We start from the raw sequence: 22,163 nt of genomic DNA on the forward strand, positions 1-22,163 counted from the left end.
GCTCACCTCCTCCTCCTGTACAATAACTGATAACACCTCTATATACAGTAGATAACACAGGATCCACCATTCACAATAGGTGATATCACAGCTCACCTCCTCCTCCTGTACAATGACTGATAACAACTCTATATACAGTAGATAACACAGGATCCACCATTCACAATAGGTGATGTCACAGCTCACCTCCTCCTCCTGTACAATGACTGATAACACCTCTATATACAGCAGATAACACAGGATCCACCATTCACAATAGGTGATGTCACAGCTCACCTCCTCCTCCTCCTGTACAATGACTGATAACACCTCTATATACAGTAGATAACACAGGATCCACCATTCACAATAGGTGATGTCACAGCTCACCTCCTCCTCCTGTACAATGACTGATAACACCTCTATATACAGTAGATAACACACGATCCACCATTCACAATAGGTGATATCACAGCTCACCTCCTCCTCCTGTACAATGACAGATAACACCTCTATATACAGTAGATGACACAGGATCCACCATTCACAATAGGTGATGTCACAGCTCACCTCCTCCTCCTGTACAATGACTGATAACACCTCTATATACAGTAGATAACACAGGATCCACCATTCACAATAGGTGATGTCACAGCTCACCTCCTCCTCCTGTACAATGACTGATAACACCTCTATATACAGTAGATAACACACGATCCACCATTCACAATAGGTGATATCACAGCTCACCTCCTCCTCCTGTACAATGACAGATAACACCTCTATATACAGTAGATGACACAGGATCCACCATTCACAATAGGTGATATCACAGCTCACCTCCTCCTCCTGTACAATAACTGATAACACCTCTATATACAGTAGATAACACAGGATCCACCATTCACAATAGGTGATATCACAGCTCACCTCCTCCTCCTGTACAATGACTGATAACAACTCTATATACAGTAGATAACACAGGATCCACCATTCACAATAGGTGATGTCACAGCTCACCTCCTCCTCCTGTACAATGACTGATAACACCTCTATATACAGCAGATAACACAGGATCCACCATTCACAATAGGTGATGTCACAGCTCACCTCCTCCTCCTCCTGTACAATGACTGATAACACCTCTATATACAGTAGATAACACAGGATCCACCATTCACAATAGGTGATGTCACAGCTCACCTCCTCCTCCTGTACAATGACTGATAACACCTCTATATACAGTAGATAACACACGATCCACCATTCACAATAGGTGATATCACAGCTCACCTCCTCCTCCTGTACAATGACAGATAACACCTCTATATACAGTAGATGACACAGGATCCACCATTCACAATAGGTGATGTCACAGCTCACCTCCTCCTCCTGTACAATGACTGATAACACCTCTATATACAGTAGATAACACAGGATCCACCATTCACAATAGGTGATGTCACAGCTCACCTCCTCCTCCTGTACAATGACTGATAACACCTCTATATACAGTAGATAACACACGATCCACCATTCACAATAGGTGATATCACAGCTCACCTCCTCCTCCTGTACAATGACAGATAACACCTCTATATACAGTAGATGACACAGGATCCACCATTCACAATAGGTGATGTCACAGCTCACCTCCTCCTCCTGTACAATGACTGATAACACCTCTATATACAGTAGATAACACAGGATCCACCATTCACAACAGGTGATGTCACAGCTCACCTCCTCCTCCTCCTGTACAATGACTGATAACACCTCTATATACAGTAGATAACACAGGATTCACCATTGACAACAGGTGATGTCACAGCTCACCTCCTCCTCCTCCTGTACAATGACTGATAACACCTCTATATACAGTATATAACACAGGATCCACCATTCACAATAGGTGATGTCACAGCTCACCTCCTCCTGTACAATGACTGATAACACCTCTATATACAGTAGATAACACAGGATCCACCATTCACAATAGGTGATGTCACAGCTCACCTCCCCCTCCTGTACAATGACTGATAACACCTCTATATACAGTAGATAACACAGGATCCGCCATTCACAATAGGTGATGTCACAGCTCACCTCCTCCTCCTGTACAATGACTGATAACACCTCTATATACAGTAGATGACACAGGATCCACCATTCACAGTAGGTGATGTCACAGCTCACCTCCTCCTCCTGTACAATGACTGATAACACCTCTATATACAGTAGATAACACAGGATCCACCATTCACAATAGGTGATGTCACAGCTCACCTCCTCCTCCTGTACAATGACTGATAACACCTCTATATACAGTAGATAACACAGGATCCACCATTCACAATAGGTGATGCCACAGCTCACCTCCTCCTCTTGTACAATGACTGATAACACCTCTATATACAGTAGATAACACAGGATCCACCATTCACATTAGGTGATGTCACAGCTCACCTCCTCCTGTACAATGACTGATAACACCTCTATATACAGTAAATAACACAGGATCCATCATTCACAATAGATGATGTCACAGCTCACCTCCTCCTCTTGTACAATGACTGATAACACCTCTATATACAGTAGATAACACAGGATCCACCATTCACAATAGGTGATGTCACAGCTCACCTCCTCCTCCTCCTGTACAATGACTGATAACACCTCTATATACAGTAAATAACACAGGATCCACCATTCACAATAGGTGATGTCACAGCTCACCTCCTCCTCCTGTACAATGACTGATAACACCTCTATATACAGTAGATAACACAGGATCCACCATTCACAATAGGTGATGTCACAGCTCACCTCCTCCTCCTGTACAATGACTGATAACACCTCTATATACAGTAGATAACACAGGATCCACCATTGACAACAGGTGATGTCACAGCTCACCTCCTCCTCCTCCTGTACAATGACTGATAACACCTCTATATACAGTATATAACACAGGATCCACCATTCACAATAGGTGATGTCACAGCTCACCTCCTCCTGTACAATGACTGATAACACCTCTATATACAGTAGATAACACAGGATCCACCATTCACAATAGGTGATGTCACAGCTCACCTCCCCCTCCTGTACAATGACTGATAACACCTCTATATACAGTAGATAACACAGGATCCGCCATTCACAATAGGTGATGTCACAGCTCACCTCCTCCTCCTGTACAATGACTGATAACACCTCTATATACAGTAGATAACACAGGATCCACCATTCACAATAGGTGATATCACAGCTCACCTCCTCCTCCTGTACAATGACAGATAACACCTCTATATACAGTAGACAACACTGGATCCACCATTCACAGTAGGTGATGTCACAGCTCACCTCCTCCTCCTGTACAATGACTGATAACACCTCTATATACAGTAGATAACACAGGATCCACCATTCACAATAGATGATGTCACAGCTCACCTCCTCCTCCTGTACAATGACTGATAACACCTCTATATACAGTAATACATGATCCTGCCTGTGCTGATAACTGCTGAAACTGCTGAAAACTCTTCCTGAGAGGAGATAAATAGCCCCGATATCCCAGGATAATAAAACAATTAGCTTTTTCCATTTATCATGTTTCCTGAGCGCATATGTCAGGTTTATGCAGTGGACTACTTCTAGTGATGTGATGGGGGTTGTAGTATTATTAGGAGACATTTTTTTCTGTATCCAAATCTCGATCCCAACCTGATGATTGGCTGATCAGAATCCTGTGAAATCAACACGATTAATTGTTATCTAACCATACATTTTTTTGCAGCGCCCTCTTGTGGGAATATTTGGTATTACTTGCTGGCCAATTAAATGAAGGTTTGACCACATAATATATGTAGGGTCGGGTCCTTCAGAGTGAGAGGCGCTCGTTGTACTGCTAGATAATGGAGGAACATGGCACATGGAAAATAAATATCCGTATTCTGCAATAAACAGCCTTTAGTTGGTAGAGACAGTGTGTGTGCTGCAATACCAGACACAGCCTATACTAAAGGGAGGCGCTGTTCTGCAAGAAGGTAAGAGCTGAGTTGTAATACCAGAAACAGCCCAGACACAGCGGGCTAAGCTGCCATACCAGAAGTGTCTCACATACAAAGGTACGCACTTCTGGGATTAAGCGGGAGCTGAGCTGCAATAGCAGAAGGAGCCTATAGACAGGGGGGCGCTGTTCTGGAGGAAGACATGGACCGAGGTGTGATACCAGACATGACCATAGACAGGGGGGGCGCTGTTCTGGAGGAAGACATGGACCGAGGTGTAATACCAGACATGACCATAGACAGGGAGGGCGCTGTTCTGGAGGAAGACATGGACTGAGGTGTAATACCAGACATGACCATAGACAGAGGGGGGGCGCTGTTCTGGAGGAAGACATGGACCGAGGTGTAATACCAGACATGACCATAGACGGGGGGGCGCTGTTCTGGAGGAAGACATGGACCGAGGTGTAATACCAGACATGACCATAGACAGGGAGGGCGCTGTTCTGGAGGAAGACATGGACTGAGGTGTAATACCAGACATGACCATAGACAGAGGGGGGGCGCTGTTCTGGAGGAAGACATGGACTGAGGTGTAATAGCAGACATGACCATAGACAGAGGGGCGCTGTTCTGGAGGAAGACATGAACCGAGGTGTAATACCAGACATGACCATAGACAGGGGGGGCGCTGTTCTGGAGGAAGACATGAACCGAGGTGTAATACCAGACATGACCATAGACAGGGGGGCGCTGTTCTGGAGGAAGACATGGACCGAGGTGTAATACCAGACATGACCATAGACAGAGGGGCGCTGTTCTGGAGGAAGACATGGACCGAGGTGTGATACCAGACATGACCATAGACAGAGGGGGGGCGCTGTTCTGGAGGAAGACATGGACCGAGGTGTGATACCAGACATGACCATAGACAGAGGGGCGCTGTTCTGGAGGAAGATATGGACTGAGGTGTAATACCAGACATGGCCATAGACAGGAGGGGCGCTGTTCTGGAGGAAGACATGGACCGAGGTGTAATACCAGACATGACCATAGACAGAGGGGCGCTGTTCTGGAGGAAGATATGGACTGAGGTGTAATACCAGACATGACCATAGACAGAGGGGCGCTGTTCTGGAGGAAGATATGGACTGAGGTGTGATACCAGACATGACCATAGACAGGGGGGGCGCTGTTCTGGAGGAAGACATGGACTGAGGTGTAATACCAGACATGACCATAGACAGGGGGGGCGCTGTTCTGGAGGAAGACATGGACCGAGGTGTAATACCAGACATGACCATAGACAGGGGGGGCGCTGTTCTGGAGGAAGACATGGACCGAGGTGTGATACCAGACATGACCATAGACAGAGGGGCGCTGTTCTGGAGGAAGATATGGACTGAGGTGTGATACCAGACATGGCCATAGACAGGAGGGGCGCTGTTCTGGAGGAAGACATGGACCGAGGTGTAATACCAGACATGACCATAGACAGAGGGGCGCTGTTCTGGAGGAAGATATGGACTGAGGTGTAATACCAGACATGACCATAGACAGGGGGGGCGCTGTTCTGGAGGAAGATATGGACTGAGGTGTAATACCAGACATGACCATAGACAGAGGGGCGCTGTTCTGGAGGAAGATATGGACTGAGGTGTGATACCAGACATGACCATAGACAGGGGGGGCGCTGTTCTGGAGGAAGACATGGACTGAGGTGTAATACCAGACATGACCATAGACAGGGGGGGCGCTGTTCTGGAGGAAGACATGGACTGAGGTGTAATACCAGACATGACCATAGACAGGGGGGGCGCTGTTCTGGAGGAAGACATGGACTGAGGTGTAATACCAGACATGACCATAGACAGAGGGGGCGCTGTTCTGGAGGAAGACATGGACCGAGGTGTAATACCAGACATGACCATAGACAGGAGGGGCGCTGTTCTGGAGGAAGACATGGACCGAGGTGTAATACCAGACATGACCATAGACAGGGGGGCGCTGTTCTGGAGGAAGACATGGACCGAGGTGTAATACCAGACATGACCATAGACAGGAGGGGCGCTGTTCTGGAGGAAGACATGGACCGAGGTGTAATACCAGACATGACCATAGACAGAGGGGGGGCGCTGTTCTGGAGGAAGACATGGACCGAGGTGTAATACCAGACATGACCATAGACAGGGGGGCGCTGTTCTGGAGGAAGACATGGACCGAGGTGTGATACCAGACATGACCATAGACAGGGAGGGCGCTGTTCTGGAGGAAGACATGGACTGAGGTGTAATACCAGACATGACCATAGACAGGGGGGGCGCTGTTCTGGAGGAAGACATGGACCGAGGTGTAATACCAGACATGACCATAGACAGGGAGGGCGCTGTTCTGGAGGAAGACATGGACTGAGGTGTAATACCAGACATGACCATAGACAGGGGGGGCGCTGTTCTGGAGGAAGACATGGACCGAGGTGTGATACCAGACATGACCATAGACAGGGGGGGCGCTGTTCTGGAGGAAGACATGGACCGAGGTGTAATACCAGACATGACCATAGACAGGGGGGGCGCTGTTCTGGAGGAAGACATGGACCGAGGTGTAATACCAGACATGACCATAGACAGGGGGGGCGCTGTTCTGGAGGAAGACATGGACCGAGGTGTAATACCAGACATGACCATAGACAGGGGGGGCGCTGTTCTGGAGGAAGACATGGACTGAGGTGTAATACCAGACATGACCATAGACAGGGGGGCGCTGTTCTGGAGGAAGACATGGACCGAGGTGTAATACCAGACATGACCATAGACAGAGGGGCGCTGTTCTGGAGGAAGACATGGACCGAGGTGTAATACCAGACATGACCATAGACAGGAGGGGCGCTGTTCTGGAGGAAGACATGGACCGAGGTGTAATACCAGACATGACCATAGACAGGGGGGCGCTGTTCTGGAGGAAGACATGGATCGAGGTGTAATACCAGACATGACCATAGACAGAGGGGCGCTGTTCTGGAGGAAGACATGGACCGAGGTGTGATACCAGACATGACCATAGACAGGGGGGGCGCTGTTCTGGAGGAAGACATGGACTGAGGTGTAATACCAGACATGACCATAGACAGAGGGGCGCTGTTCTGGAGGAAGACATGGACTGAGGTGTAATACCAGACATGACCATAAACGGGGGGGCGCTGTTCTGGAGGAAGACATGGACCGAGGTGTAATACCAGACATGACCATAGACAGAGGGGGGGCGCTGTTCTGGAGGAAGACATGGACTGAGGTGTAATACCAGACATGACCATAGACAGGGGGGCGCTGTTCTGGAGGAAGACATGGACCGAGGTGTAATACCAGACATGACCATAGACAGAGGGGCGCTGTTCTGGAGGAAGACATGGACCGAGGTGTAATACCAGACATGACCATAGACAGGGGGGCGCTGTTCTGGAGGAAGACATGGACCGAGGTGTAATACCAGACATGACCATAGACAGGGGGGGCGCTGTTCTGGAGGAAGACATGAACCGAGGTGTAATACCAGACATGACCATAGACAGGGGGGCGCTGTTCTGGAGGAAGACATGGACCGAGGTGTAATACCAGACATGACCATAGACAGAGGGGCGCTGTTCTGGAGGAAGACATGGACCGAGGTGTGATACCAGACATGACCATAGACAGAGGGGGGGCGCTGTTCTGGAGGAAGACATGGACCGAGGTGTGATACCAGACATGACCATAGACAGAGGGGCGCTGTTCTGGAGGAAGATATGGACTGAGGTGTAATACCAGACATGGCCATAGACAGGAGGGGCGCTGTTCTGGAGGAAGACATGGACCGAGGTGTAATACCAGACATGACCATAGACAGAGGGGCGCTGTTCTGGAGGAAGATATGGACTGAGGTGTAATACCAGACATGACCATAGACAGAGGGGCGCTGTTCTGGAGGAAGATATGGACTGAGGTGTGATACCAGACATGACCATAGACAGGGGGGGCGCTGTTCTGGAGGAAGACATGGACTGAGGTGTAATACCAGACATGACCATAGACAGGGGGGGCGCTGTTCTGGAGGAAGACATGGACCGAGGTGTAATACCAGACATGACCATAGACAGGGGGGGCGCTGTTCTGGAGGAAGACATGGACCGAGGTGTGATACCAGACATGACCATAGACAGAGGGGCGCTGTTCTGGAGGAAGATATGGACTGAGGTGTGATACCAGACATGGCCATAGACAGGAGGGGCGCTGTTCTGGAGGAAGACATGGACCGAGGTGTAATACCAGACATGACCATAGACAGAGGGGCGCTGTTCTGGAGGAAGATATGGACTGAGGTGTAATACCAGACATGACCATAGACAGGGGGGGCGCTGTTCTGGAGGAAGATATGGACTGAGGTGTAATACCAGACATGACCATAGACAGAGGGGCGCTGTTCTGGAGGAAGATATGGACTGAGGTGTGATACCAGACATGACCATAGACAGGGGGGGCGCTGTTCTGGAGGAAGACATGGACTGAGGTGTAATACCAGACATGACCATAGACAGGGGGGGCGCTGTTCTGGAGGAAGACATGGACTGAGGTGTAATACCAGACATGACCATAGACAGGGGGGGCGCTGTTCTGGAGGAAGACATGGACTGAGGTGTAATACCAGACATGACCATAGACAGAGGGGGCGCTGTTCTGGAGGAAGACATGGACCGAGGTGTAATACCAGACATGACCATAGACAGGAGGGGCGCTGTTCTGGAGGAAGACATGGACCGAGGTGTAATACCAGACATGACCATAGACAGGGGGGCGCTGTTCTGGAGGAAGACATGGACCGAGGTGTAATACCAGACATGACCATAGACAGGAGGGGCGCTGTTCTGGAGGAAGACATGGACCGAGGTGTAATACCAGACATGACCATAGACAGAGGGGGGGCGCTGTTCTGGAGGAAGACATGGACCGAGGTGTAATACCAGACATGACCATAGACAGGGGGGCGCTGTTCTGGAGGAAGACATGGACCGAGGTGTGATACCAGACATGACCATAGACAGGGAGGGCGCTGTTCTGGAGGAAGACATGGACTGAGGTGTAATACCAGACATGACCATAGACAGGGGGGGCGCTGTTCTGGAGGAAGACATGGACCGAGGTGTAATACCAGACATGACCATAGACAGGGAGGGCGCTGTTCTGGAGGAAGACATGGACTGAGGTGTAATACCAGACATGACCATAGACAGGGGGGGCGCTGTTCTGGAGGAAGACATGGACCGAGGTGTGATACCAGACATGACCATAGACAGGGGGGGCGCTGTTCTGGAGGAAGACATGGACCGAGGTGTAATACCAGACATGACCATAGACAGGGGGGGCGCTGTTCTGGAGGAAGACATGGACCGAGGTGTAATACCAGACATGACCATAGACAGGGGGGGCGCTGTTCTGGAGGAAGACATGGACCGAGGTGTAATACCAGACATGACCATAGACAGGGGGGGCGCTGTTCTGGAGGAAGACATGGACTGAGGTGTAATACCAGACATGACCATAGACAGGGGGGCGCTGTTCTGGAGGAAGACATGGACCGAGGTGTAATACCAGACATGACCATAGACAGAGGGGCGCTGTTCTGGAGGAAGACATGGACCGAGGTGTAATACCAGACATGACCATAGACAGGAGGGGCGCTGTTCTGGAGGAAGACATGGACCGAGGTGTAATACCAGACATGACCATAGACAGGGGGGCGCTGTTCTGGAGGAAGACATGGACCGAGGTGTAATACCAGACATGACCATAGACAGAGGGGCGCTGTTCTGGAGGAAGACATGGACCGAGGTGTGATACCAGACATGACCATAGACAGGGGGGGCGCTGTTCTGGAGGAAGACATGGACTGAGGTGTAATACCAGACATGACCATAGACAGAGGGGCGCTGTTCTGGAGGAAGACATGGACTGAGGTGTAATACCAGACATGACCATAAACGGGGGGGCGCTGTTCTGGAGGAAGACATGGACCGAGGTGTAATACCAGACATGACCATAGACAGAGGGGGGGCGCTGTTCTGGAGGAAGACATGGACTGAGGTGTAATACCAGACATGACCATAGACAGGGGGGCGCTGTTCTGGAGGAAGACATGGACCGAGGTGTAATACCAGACATGACCATAGACAGAGGGGCGCTGTTCTGGAGGAAGACATGGACCGAGGTGTAATACCAGACATGACCATAGACAGGGGGGCGCTGTTCTGGAGGAAGACATGGACCGAGGTGTAATACCAGACATGACCATAGACAGAGGGGCGCTGTTCTGGAGGAAGACATGGACCGAGGTGTAATACCAGACATGACCATAGACGGGGGGGCGCTGTTCTGGAGGAAGACATGGACCGAGGTGTAATACCAGACATGACCATAGACAGGGGGGGGCGCTGTTCTGGAGGAAGACATGGACCGAGGTGTAATACCAGACATGACCATAGACAGGGGGGCGCTGTTTTGGAGGAAGACATGGACCGAGGTGTAATACCAGACATGACCATAGACAGGGGGGCGCTGTTCTGGAGGAAGACATGGACCGAGGTGTAATACCAGACATGACCATAGACAGAGGGGCGCTGTTCTGGAGGAAGACATGGACCGAGGTGTAATACCAGACATGACCATAGACGGGGGGGCGCTGTTCTGGAGGAAGACATGGACCGAGGTGTAATACCAGACATGACCATAGACAGGGGGGGGCGCTGTTCTGGAGGAAGACATGGACCGAGGTGTAATACCAGACATGACCATAGACAGGGGGGCGCTGTTCTGGAGGAAGACATGGACTGAGGTGTAATACCAGACATGACCATAGACAGGGGGGGCGCTGTTCTGGAGGAAGACATGGACCGAGGTGTGATACCAGACATGACCATAGACAGAGGGGCGCTGTTCTGGAGGAAGATATGGACTGAGGTGTGATACCAGACATGGCCATAGACAGGAGGGGCGCTGTTCTGGAGGAAGACATGGACCGAGGTGTAATACCAGACATGACCATAGACAGAGGGGCGCTGTTCTGGAGGAAGATATGGACTGAGGTGTAATACCAGACATGACCATAGACAGGGGGGGCGCTGTTCTGGAGGAAGATATGGACTGAGGTGTAATACCAGACATGACCATAGACAGAGGGGCGCTGTTCTGGAGGAAGATATGGACTGAGGTGTGATACCAGACATGACCATAGACAGGGGGGGCGCTGTTCTGGAGGAAGACATGGACTGAGGTGTAATACCAGACATGACCATAGACAGGGGGGGCGCTGTTCTGGAGGAAGACATGGACTGAGGTGTAATACCAGACATGACCATAGACAGGGGGGGCGCTGTTCTGGAGGAAGACATGGACTGAGGTGTAATACCAGACATGACCATAGACAGAGGGGGCGCTGTTCTGGAGGAAGACATGGACCGAGGTGTAATACCAGACATGACCATAGACAGGAGGGGCGCTGTTCTGGAGGAAGACATGGACCGAGGTGTAATACCAGACATGACCATAGACAGGGGGGCGCTGTTCTGGAGGAAGACATGGACCGAGGTGTAATACCAGACATGACCATAGACAGGAGGGGCGCTGTTCTGGAGGAAGACATGGACCGAGGTGTAATACCAGACATGACCATAGACAGAGGGGGGGCGCTGTTCTGGAGGAAGACATGGACCGAGGTGTAATACCAGACATGACCATAGACAGGGGGGCGCTGTTCTGGAGGAAGACATGGACCGAGGTGTGATACCAGACATGACCATAGACAGGGAGGGCGCTGTTCTGGAGGAAGACATGGACTGAGGTGTAATACCAGACATGACCATAGACAGGGGGGGCGCTGTTCTGGAGGAAGACATGGACCGAGGTGTAATACCAGACATGACCATAGACAGGGAGGGCGCTGTTCTGGAGGAAGACATGGACTGAGGTGTAATACCAGACATGACCATAGACAGGGGGGGCGCTGTTCTGGAGGAAGACATGGACCGAGGTGTGATACCAGACATGACCATAGACAGGGGGGGCGCTGTTCTGGAGGAAGACATGGACCGAGGTGTAATACCAGACATGACCATAGACAGGGGGGGCGCTGTTCTGGAGGAAGACATGGACCGAGGTGTAATACCAGACATGACCATAGACAGGGGGGGCGCTGTTCTGGAGGAAGACATGGACCGAGGTGTAATACCAGACATGACCATAGACAGGGGGGGCGCTGTTCTGGAGGAAGACATGGACTGAGGTGTAATACCAGACATGACCATAGACAGGGGGGCGCTGTTCTGGAGGAAGACATGGACCGAGGTGTAATACCAGACATGACCATAGACAGAGGGGCGCTGTTCTGGAGGAAGACATGGACCGAGGTGTAATACCAGACATGACCATAGACAGGAGGGGCGCTGTTCTGGAGGAAGACATGGACCGAGGTGTAATACCAGACATGACCATAGACAGGGGGGCGCTGTTCTGGAGGAAGACATGGACCGAGGTGTAATACCAGACATGACCATAGACAGAGGGGCGCTGTTCTGGAGGAAGACATGGACCGAGGTGTGATACCAGACATGACCATAGACAGGGGGGGCGCTGTTCTGGAGGAAGACATGGACTGAGGTGTAATACCAGACATGACCATAGACAGAGGGGCGCTGTTCTGGAGGAAGACATGGACTGAGGTGTAATACCAGACATGACCATAAACGGGGGGGCGCTGTTCTGGAGGAAGACATGGACCGAGGTGTAATACCAGACATGACCATAGACAGAGGGGGGGCGCTGTTCTGGAGGAAGACATGGACTGAGGTGTAATACCAGACATGACCATAGACAGGGGGGCGCTGTTCTGGAGGAAGACATGGACCGAGGTGTAATACCAGACATGACCATAGACAGAGGGGCGCTGTTCTGGAGGAAGACATGGACCGAGGTGTAATACCAGACATGACCATAGACAGGGGGGCGCTGTTCTGGAGGAAGACATGGACCGAGGTGTAATACCAGACATGACCATAGACAGAGGGGCGCTGTTCTGGAGGAAGACATGGACCGAGGTGTAATACCAGACATGACCATAGACGGGGGGGCGCTGTTCTGGAGGAAGACATGGACCGAGGTGTAATACCAGACATGACCATAGACAGGGGGGGGCGCTGTTCTGGAGGAAGACATGGACCGAGGTGTAATACCAGACATGACCATAGACAGGGGGGCGCTGTTCTGGAGGAAGACATGGACCGAGGTGTAATACCAGACATGACCATAGACAGGGGGGCGCTGTTTTGGAGGAAGACATGGACCGAGGTGTAATACCAGACATGACCATAGACAGGGGGGCGCTGTTCTGGAGGAAGACATGGACCGAGGTGTAATACCAGACATGACCATAGACAGAGGGGCGCTGTTCTGGAGGAAGACATGGACCGAGGTGTAATACCAGACATGACCATAGACGGGGGGGCGCTGTTCTGGAGGAAGACATGGACCGAGGTGTAATACCAGACATGACCATAGACAGGGGGGGGCGCTGTTCTGGAGGAAGACATGGACCGAGGTGTAATACCAGACATGACCATAGACAGGGGGGCGCTGTTCTGGAGGAAGACATGGACTGAGGTGTAATACCAGACATGACCATAGACAGGGGGGGCGCTGTTCTCATACAACCTCTAGTAATATTTTGATGATCCTGACTTCCTCAGACACTGGAGTCACCCGCTGCTCCGTTCCCGTTCCTCATCCCGGAGATGAGCTGCGGGTTATTGAGCCATTTGGGGTCAGCATTATTTTGCGCGCTCCGATGGCGCAGTCAGCAGCACTAAACCGCTCATTACGGCGCAGTCATTAATGCGGGAAGGTGGAGTCACACATGGCGGCTCCATCGCTCTCACCATTAATGAACCTTTACTCACTGAGCCGCTTCCTTCCTTCACATACATAATCTACTGACTCGTTACTCTAGTGAAATCTCAGATTTTTTTAATTTTTTTTATTTTTATTTTTTCGTACAAAACCAACAGAATTAATTAACAGGAGGCAAATTGACTTCTAAGAACTGTTCGGAATTTGTCACATTCGCCTCGATAACAAACCGCGCCGCACAAAGGTAATTATCTGCGACATGAACACAGAATCAGGAGCCGTTTCTGACTTTGCTGCCCGCCATAACTCACTTCAGCAATTACCATATTGTGCGAAAATATATTTTATTGTATATATATTACAAAAACGGGGGAACTCCAGCTTCTTAAAGGGATCCTTAAAGGGAAATTCCGGTCATGGACATAAACGTGGTAACGGGTTCTGGTTGTTAAAGGGTTAATACTTGCAAATTTTCGCACTTGTGACTGGTTGTGATCCCAGGGAAAATCATACCTTTTTCTACAGCTTTTACAGCTATTTTTTCTTCCAGCAGCTGCCACTAGGGGGAGTTTGAATTGAATGTGATTTTTTTTTTTTTTTAAATGAGCTCCCTCTAGTGGCGGCTGTAAGAAGACATAATTTTATTGTTTAAGGAAGGTCTCTTGTAAAATATTAATTCAGGACCACCTTTTTTTTTCTTGTAGAATAACATCCACCTTTATTTACTGCTCCTTTAAGATAACAATGTCCAATCGAAATCTGATTTTTTTTTTCAGCTCTTGTTTTTTTTTTTTGTTTCCAGCCTTAAAAACAAAAATAAAGGAGATCTGATCCCGCCAGTAATGAAGCAGACAATCTCCTACTTGAAAACGAAAGGTGAGATATATTCCATTTTATTTAGTCACTACCAGTATGATACCTCCACGTAGCTCGTCAGACCCAAGTGAGTACAGACATTTACAATTCATCGACGTTTCGCCATTATATCGCCTTTTTCAGGTGCCTGGAAAGACGGTTCACTAGAGACACCCTTTTCTTCCTTCTGGAGGGGAGCTAATTTGCATACCTATGTTAGCTGGATCCCTGCAAGGCGAAACATAACACCCCCTCACCCCCGAGAGCAATATAATTCACTGAACTTATTAGTAGCTCCCCCTAGTGGTTGCTGTAGGTATAATTCGTTGTTAAAACAATCAGTGTAAGCAATTAAGTACAGGCAACCTCCCACCACAGCCCCAGACGAAGACTTTCAGGAATATTAAAAGCCCTAAAATACACTTAAATGAAAAAAAACAATGTGGTAGAAAAAACATGATATTAATAGAGTTTAAAAAGAAAAAAGGTATAAACGAGGTCCTCTCACTTGACAGATGCACATTTGTTTTTTACCTGGTGTAAATGCCGCCGTTCTCCCGAATCCGGCTATGTTTTTCTTTTTTTTCTGCGCCTCTCCGTTCCAGAGATATGGTCACTTCTTTCCTGTTATATAAGTCTAGTATTCTTAGCGAAGTGGGTGTGGTTGTGACCCTCAGGAAGACACACCCACTTTGTAACAAGACTAGATTTAAATACAGAGGAAAAGAGGACATATCTCAGGAACGGAGAGGCGCAGGAGCAAAAGAAAAACATCACCAGATTCAGGAGAACAGCGGCATTCTGATCAGATTAAAAAAATACATATTTATGATGAGTGACAGGTCCCCTTTAAATTAGTACATTACTGTTATCCTTTCTGGTTGGGAAGACTAATCCCCCTCTCTGAGGTCTGCGATGTGCAGCGTGCATTTACTCACTTGAATTGGGCTAAGCTGCAATACCGGACACAGCCATGAACAGGAGTGGCGCTGCAGAGGAAAGCAGCCACATGTTTCTATTCTTACCCAACCCCTTTAAGCAATGGATATCTACTGTACATTACGTTCTGGGATGGAAATCCTCATGTCGCAACTTTCATTATCCCGGTTTACGTTTTAGTTGAGCAATTTGCATTTTTATGCCACTTAATTGAATAAACACTTTGGAAATTCCCATTAAAACGTATGCAAATGGCGGCATTAATGGCCGAACCGGTAACGACGTAATGACCCTTCGCTACATGAGCAGATTAGATAATAGTTCAGGCCATAACAGATCTCCAAAATCTAGGGCAAATTCTTTCAGTCGGGGTGCTATAAAAAGTATTCACACCCTCCCCTGTGTCTAATTGTGGGACCAGCCCCTGTCTGTTAATAAACTGCCTTTTTCTGTTAATTAGAATGAGAAAAGAAGAGCTAGTAAGCTAATTAAATCCATTTTATTAACTATTTGCATAACTCTTCACGCCCTATGTTTATTCACTATGCCTCATGTAAAAAGGAGCTGACACCTCCCCCACCTGTCTGTTTTACCAAAACTTGTATTGCCCAATAAATTTCAATTTGTGAGTGTCCCTCTGTTATTCCTCCTGGACTTGTGAATGCTGGTGGTAGCGGTCGTCGTTAGTGGTCGGAGGCTTGCGTCCACTTCTGAGAGGTTCCTGGATAGGGCTGACAAATGGACAATACTTAGGGTCTAGATGTAGAGAGATCTGTATGTTTAACATGACCATAGTCCGGGCGACCTGGAACTTGTGGGTTTGGTGCCTGTTTGCAGTGGAGGACACAGAAACTAGGGGCCCCTGGGCAAACATTGTGTAAGGGCCCCTCATACCCTGTGGCTCATCATAAAGCACCTAATAATTTCTCTATAACGACCCACCGGTAATCGGGAGCTGTGACGTTTATTAGCTCAAGCTCTTACCAGCAAAATAATTGTGTGAAACTGCACTTGGGATCACAAAGGGCAGTTTGTGTGTTAGTCTTTGGATATGGTGTCCCTACACTACGATATCACTGTGTGCCTTATACTTCTACTGTGACATCACTGTGTGCATTATACCGGTACTGTGACATCACTGTGTGCATTATCCCTGTACTGTGACATCATTGTGTGAATTATCCCTGTACTGTGACATCACTGTGTGCATTATACTTCTACTATGACATCACTGTGTGCATGATCCCTGTACTGTGACATCACTGTGTGCATTATTCCTGTACTGTGACATCATTGTGTGAATTATCCCTGTACTGTGACATCACTGTGTGCATGATCCCTGTACTGTGACATCACTGTGTGCATTATCCCAGTACTGTGACAACACTGTGTGCATTATCCCAGTACTGTGACATCACTGTGTGCATTATCTCTGTACTGTGACATCACTGTGTGTATTATCCCTGTACTGTGACATCACTGTGTGCATGATCCCTGTACTGTGACATCACTGTGTGCATGATCCCAGTACTGTGACATCACTGTGTGCATTATCCCAATACTGTGACATCACTGTGTGCATTATCCCAGTACTGTGACATCACTGTGTGCATTATCTCTGTACTGTGGCATCACTGTGTGTATTATCCCTGTACTGTGACATCACTGTGTGCGTTATCCCTGTACTGTGACACCTCTGTGTGCATTATCCCAGTACTGTGACATCACTGTGTGCATTATCCCAGTACTGTGACATCACTGTGTGTATTATCCCTGTACTGTGACATCACTGTGTGCATTATCCCTGTACTGTGACATCACTGTGTGCATTATCCCAGTACTGTGACACCTCTGTGTGCATTATCCCAGTACTGTGACATCACTGTGTGCATTATCCCAGTACTGTGACATCACTGTGTGCATTATCCCTGTACTGTGACATCACTGTGTGCATTATCCCTGTACTGTGACATACTCGCCCCCTTGTCTCCCCCTCACCGCCTCTTTATATGTGAATAACCCCACAAATGTCCTTTTTCCCACCTTCCAGGGCTGCGGACAGAAGGAATCTTTCGAAGATCAGTTTCCGCTCACATCATCAAAGACATCCAGAAGCTGTATAATCTGGGTGAGTTCCCACCAGGGATCTGCGAGCGGTGGAGCGAGGCGGCGGTGACACGGACTCTATCTGCTGCTGACGCTCATTTAATTAGTTAATCATAAAGCCATCTGTAATCTCCGTGTCACGTTAGCGGGAGATGTGTGGAGGCCGCCAGGGAGGGAGGCCGGATTACAGGGAGGCTGAGCGCGTGGAGGACACATTAGTCAGTAAATATTATGTACAGGCTGCGGAATACAGCTCGGACCCCTACACCCATCTGCACCCACCGCATGGGCGGATCGGGGGATAATGGATCGTCCTCCGTCCTGACACCGGCCCCTTCTATCCTGTAATGGCCGGAGAAATGTCAGAACCGCCGAGATTATTACAGGCAGCGAGTGATTATATTATACTAGCTATTGAACCCGTTCTACGCCCGGGTGGCGAGCATTTATATTGGAATATGGTCTCCATCCTGGTATGTGCTGCTCCTATCCTGTCATATGCTGCTCCATCCTGCGCCCCCATCCTGTCATGTGCTGCTCCACCGTGTCATGTGCTGCTCCATCCTGCATCCCCATCCTGTCATGTGCTGCTCCACCGTGTCATGTGCTGCTCCATCCTGCGCCCCCATCCTGTCATGTGCTGCTCCACCGTGTCATGTGCTGCTCCATCCTCATCCCCATCCTGTCATGTGCTCCCATCCTGCGCCCCCATCCTATCACGTGCTGCTCCATCCTGCGCCCCCATCAGTGCGGGCGGCTGTGCTGAGTGCGGGCGGCTGTATGTGACGTGGCTGTACTGGGTGCGGGCGGCTGTGCTGGGTGCGGCAGCTGTGGACGGCTGTGCTGGGTGCGGTGGCTGTGCTGGGTGCAGCGGCTGTGCTGGGTGCAGCGGCTGTGCGTGGCTGTAGGCGGCTGTGCGTGGCTGTGGGAGGCTGTGCTGGGTGCGGCGGCTGTGCGTGGCTGTGGGCGGCTGTGCTGGGTGCGGTGGCTGTGCTGGGTGCGGCGGCTGTCCGTGGCTGTAGGCGGCTGTGCGTGGCTGTGCTGGGTGCGGAGGCTGTGCGTGGCTGTGGCGGCTGTGCGTGGCTGTGCTGGGTGCGGCGGCTGTGCTGGGTGCGGCGGATGTGCTGGGTGCGGCGGCTGTGCTGGGTGCGGCGGCTGTGGGTGGCTGTGCTGGGTGCAGCGGTTGTGGGCGGCTGTGCTGGGTGCGGCGGCTGTGGGCGGCTGTGCGTGGCTGTGCTGGGTGCGGCGGCTGTGCGTGGCTGTGGGCGGCTGTGCGTGGCTGTGGGCGGCTGTGCTGGGTGCGGCGGCTGTCCGTGGCTGTGGGCGGCTGTGCGTGGCTGTGGGAGGCTGTGCGTGGCTGTGGGAGGCTGTGCGTGGCTGTAGGCGGCTGTGCGTGGCTGTGGCGGCTGTGCATGGCTGTGCTGGGTGTGGCGGATGTGCTGGGTGCGGCGGCTGTGCTGGGTGCGGCGGCTGTGGGTGGCTGTGCTGGGTGCGGCGGCTGTGCGTGGCTGTGGGCGGCTGTGCTGGGTGCGGCGGCTGTGGTCGGCTGTGCTGGGTGCGGCGGCTGTGCGTGGCTATGGGTGGCTGTACGTGGCTGTGGGCGGCTGTGCTGGGTGCGGCGGCTGTGCGTGGCTGTGGTCGGCTGTGCTGGGTGCGGCTGTGCGTGGCTGTGGGCGGCTGTGCGTGGCTGTGGGCGGCTGTACTGGGTGCGGCGGCTGTGGTCGGCTGTGCTGGGTGCGGCGGCTGTGCGTGGCTGTGGGCGGCTGTGCTGGGTGCGGCGGCTGTGCTGGGTGCGGCGGCTGTCCGTGGCTGTGGGCGGCTGTGCGTGGCTGTGGGAGGCTGTGCGTGGCTGTAGGCGGCTGTGCGTGGCTGTGGCGGCTGTGCATGGCTGTGCTGGGTGCGGCGGATGTGCTGGGTGCGGCGGCTGTGGGTGGCTGTGCTGGGTGCGGCGGCTGTGCGTGGCTGTGGGCTGTGCGTGGCTGTGGGCGGCTGTGCTGGGTGCGGCGGCTGTGGTCGGCTGTGCTGGGTGCGGCGGCTGTGCGTGGCTATGGGTGGCTGTACGTGGCTGTGGGCGGCTGTGCTGGGTGCGGCGGCTGTGCGTGGCTGTGGTCGGCTGTGCTGGGTGCGGCTGTGCGTGGCTGTGGGCGGCTGTGCGTGGCTGTGGGCGGCTGTGCTGGGTGCGGCGGCTGTGGTCGGCTGTGCTGGGTGCGGCGGCTGTGCGTGGCTGTGGTCGGCTGTGCTGGGTGCGGCGGCTGTGCGTGGCTATGGGTGGCTGTGCGTGGCTGTGGGCAGCTGTGCTGGGTGCGGCGGCTGTGGTCGGCTGTGCTGGGTGCGGCGGCTGTGCGTGGCTATGGGTGGCTGTACGTGGCTGTGGGCGGCTGTGCTGGGTGCGGCGGCTGTGCGTGGCTGTGGTCGGCTGTGCTGGGTGCGGCTGTGCGTGGCTGTGGGCGGCTGTGCGTGGCTGTGGGCGGCTGTGCTGGGTGCGGCGGCTGTGGTCGGCTGTGCTGGGTGCGGCGGCTGTGCGTGGCTGTGGTCGGCTGTGCTGGGTGCGGCGGCTGTGCGTGGCTATGGGTGGCTGTGCGTGGCTGTGGGCAGCTGTGCTGGGTGCGGCGGCTGTGCGTGGCTGTGGGCGCCTGTGCGTGGCTGTGGGCGGCTATGGTCGGCTGTGCTGGGTGCGGCGGCTGTGGTCGGCTGTGCTGGGTGCGGCGGCTGTGCGTGGCTGTGGTCGGCTGTGCTGGGTGCGGCGGCTGTGCGTGGCTATGGGTGGCTGTGCGTGGCTGTGGGCAGCTGTGCTGGGTGTGGCGGCTGTGCGTGGCTGTGGGCGCCTGTGCGTGGCTGTGGGCGGCTATGGTCGGCTGTGCTGGGTGCGGCGGCTGTGGTCGGCTGTGCTGGGTGCGGCGGCTGTGCGTGGCTGTGGTCGGCTGTGCTGGGTGCGGCGGCTGTGCGTGGCTATGGGTGGCTGTGCGTGGCTGTGGGCAGCTGTGCTGGGTGCGGCGGCTGTGCGTGGCTGTGGGCGGCTATGGTCGGCTGTGCTGGGTGCGGCGGCTGTGCGTTGCTGTGGGCGGCTGTGCGTGGCTGTGCTGGGCGCGGCGGCTGTGCTGGGTGCGGCCATTTTCTTGGTCCTGCTCCCGGAGTCGGCGCCTGCGCAGTCCGCGCTTTCCGGCGCCATTTTCTTGAAGACACTGCAATGTGTCTTCAAGAAAATGGCGCCGGAAAGCGCGGACTGCGCAGGCGCCGATTCCGGGAGCAGGGGGACAGTCACGGCCCGGAAGCGCGTCGGTGGAACGGGTCAGGTAAGTATACTCACCCTCCGCCTCCTGGCTCGTCCCTGCTTGTCCGGTGGAGATCGCGGTGTGCGTTCAGCTCTTACGCATACCGCGATCTCCTGGGAGCGTCGCTCTGTGCGGTCCAGACTGCGCCGGCGCTTGCGCAGTCTATAGAGGCTTCGGACAGAGTGACGCTCCCAGCGTTATATTATAGATGTTTCCGATACTCCCAAGTAGTAAAGTATGTCCCGATGTGCCTCCTCAGCTGCTGCAGAACCTCATAATACACCTCAGCTGCTGCAGAACCTCATAATACACCTCAGCTGCTGCAGAACCTCATAATACACCTCAGCTGCTGCAAAACCTCAAATACACCTCAGCTGCTGCAGAACCTCATAATACACCTCAGCCGCTGCAGAACCTCAAATACACCTCAGCTGCTGCAGAACCCCATAATACACCTCAGCTGCTGCAGAACCCCATAATACACCTCAGCTGCTGCAGAACCTCATAATACACCTCAGCCGCTGCAGAACCTCATAATACACCTCAGCTGCTGCAGAACCCCATAATACACCTCAGCTGCTGCAGAACCTCAAATACACCTCAGCTGCTGCAGAACCTCATAATACACCTCAGCCGCTGCAGAACCTCATAATACACCTCAGCTGCTGCAGAACCCCATAATACACCTCAGCTGCTGCAGAACCTCAAATACACCTCAGCTGCTGCAGAACCTCATAATACACCTCAGCTGCTGCAGAACCCCATAATACACTTCAGCTGCTGCAGAACCTCAAATATACCTCAGCTGCTGCAGAACCTCATAATACACCTCAGCCTCTGCAGAACCTCATAATACACCTCAGCTGCTGCAGAACCCCATAATACACCTCAGCTGCTGCAGAACCTCAAATACACCTCCGCTGCTGCATAACCTCATAATACACCTCAGCCTCTGCAGAACCTCATCATACATCTCAGCTGCTGCGGAACCTTCCAATACACCTCAGCTGCTGCAGAACCTCATAATACACCTCAGCTGCTGCAGAACCTCATAATACACCTCAGCTGCT

At 52.0% G+C, this 22,163-nt stretch overlaps 1 protein-coding gene across 2 annotated transcripts in view; it reads left to right on the plus strand.

Annotated features, from left to right (window-relative positions):
- ARHGAP8 (Rho GTPase activating protein 8) overlaps window positions 1–22,163 on the plus strand; it is a 191,652-nt gene that overhangs the window by 163,588 nt on the left and 5,901 nt on the right. For both annotated transcript variants that reach the window (XM_077266616.1, XM_077266610.1), the window contains 2 exons: window positions 14,724–14,797; window positions 17,766–17,843. In XM_077266616.1, coding sequence (XP_077122731.1) covers window positions 14,724–14,797; window positions 17,766–17,843 — 152 coding nt within the window. The remainder of the gene's footprint in view (window positions 1–14,723; window positions 14,798–17,765; window positions 17,844–22,163) is intronic.

Source organism: Ranitomeya variabilis, chromosome 5, assembly GCF_051348905.1.
Source record: "Ranitomeya variabilis isolate aRanVar5 chromosome 5, aRanVar5.hap1, whole genome shotgun sequence".
Taxonomy (NCBI): Eukaryota; Metazoa; Chordata; class Amphibia; order Anura; family Dendrobatidae; genus Ranitomeya; species Ranitomeya variabilis.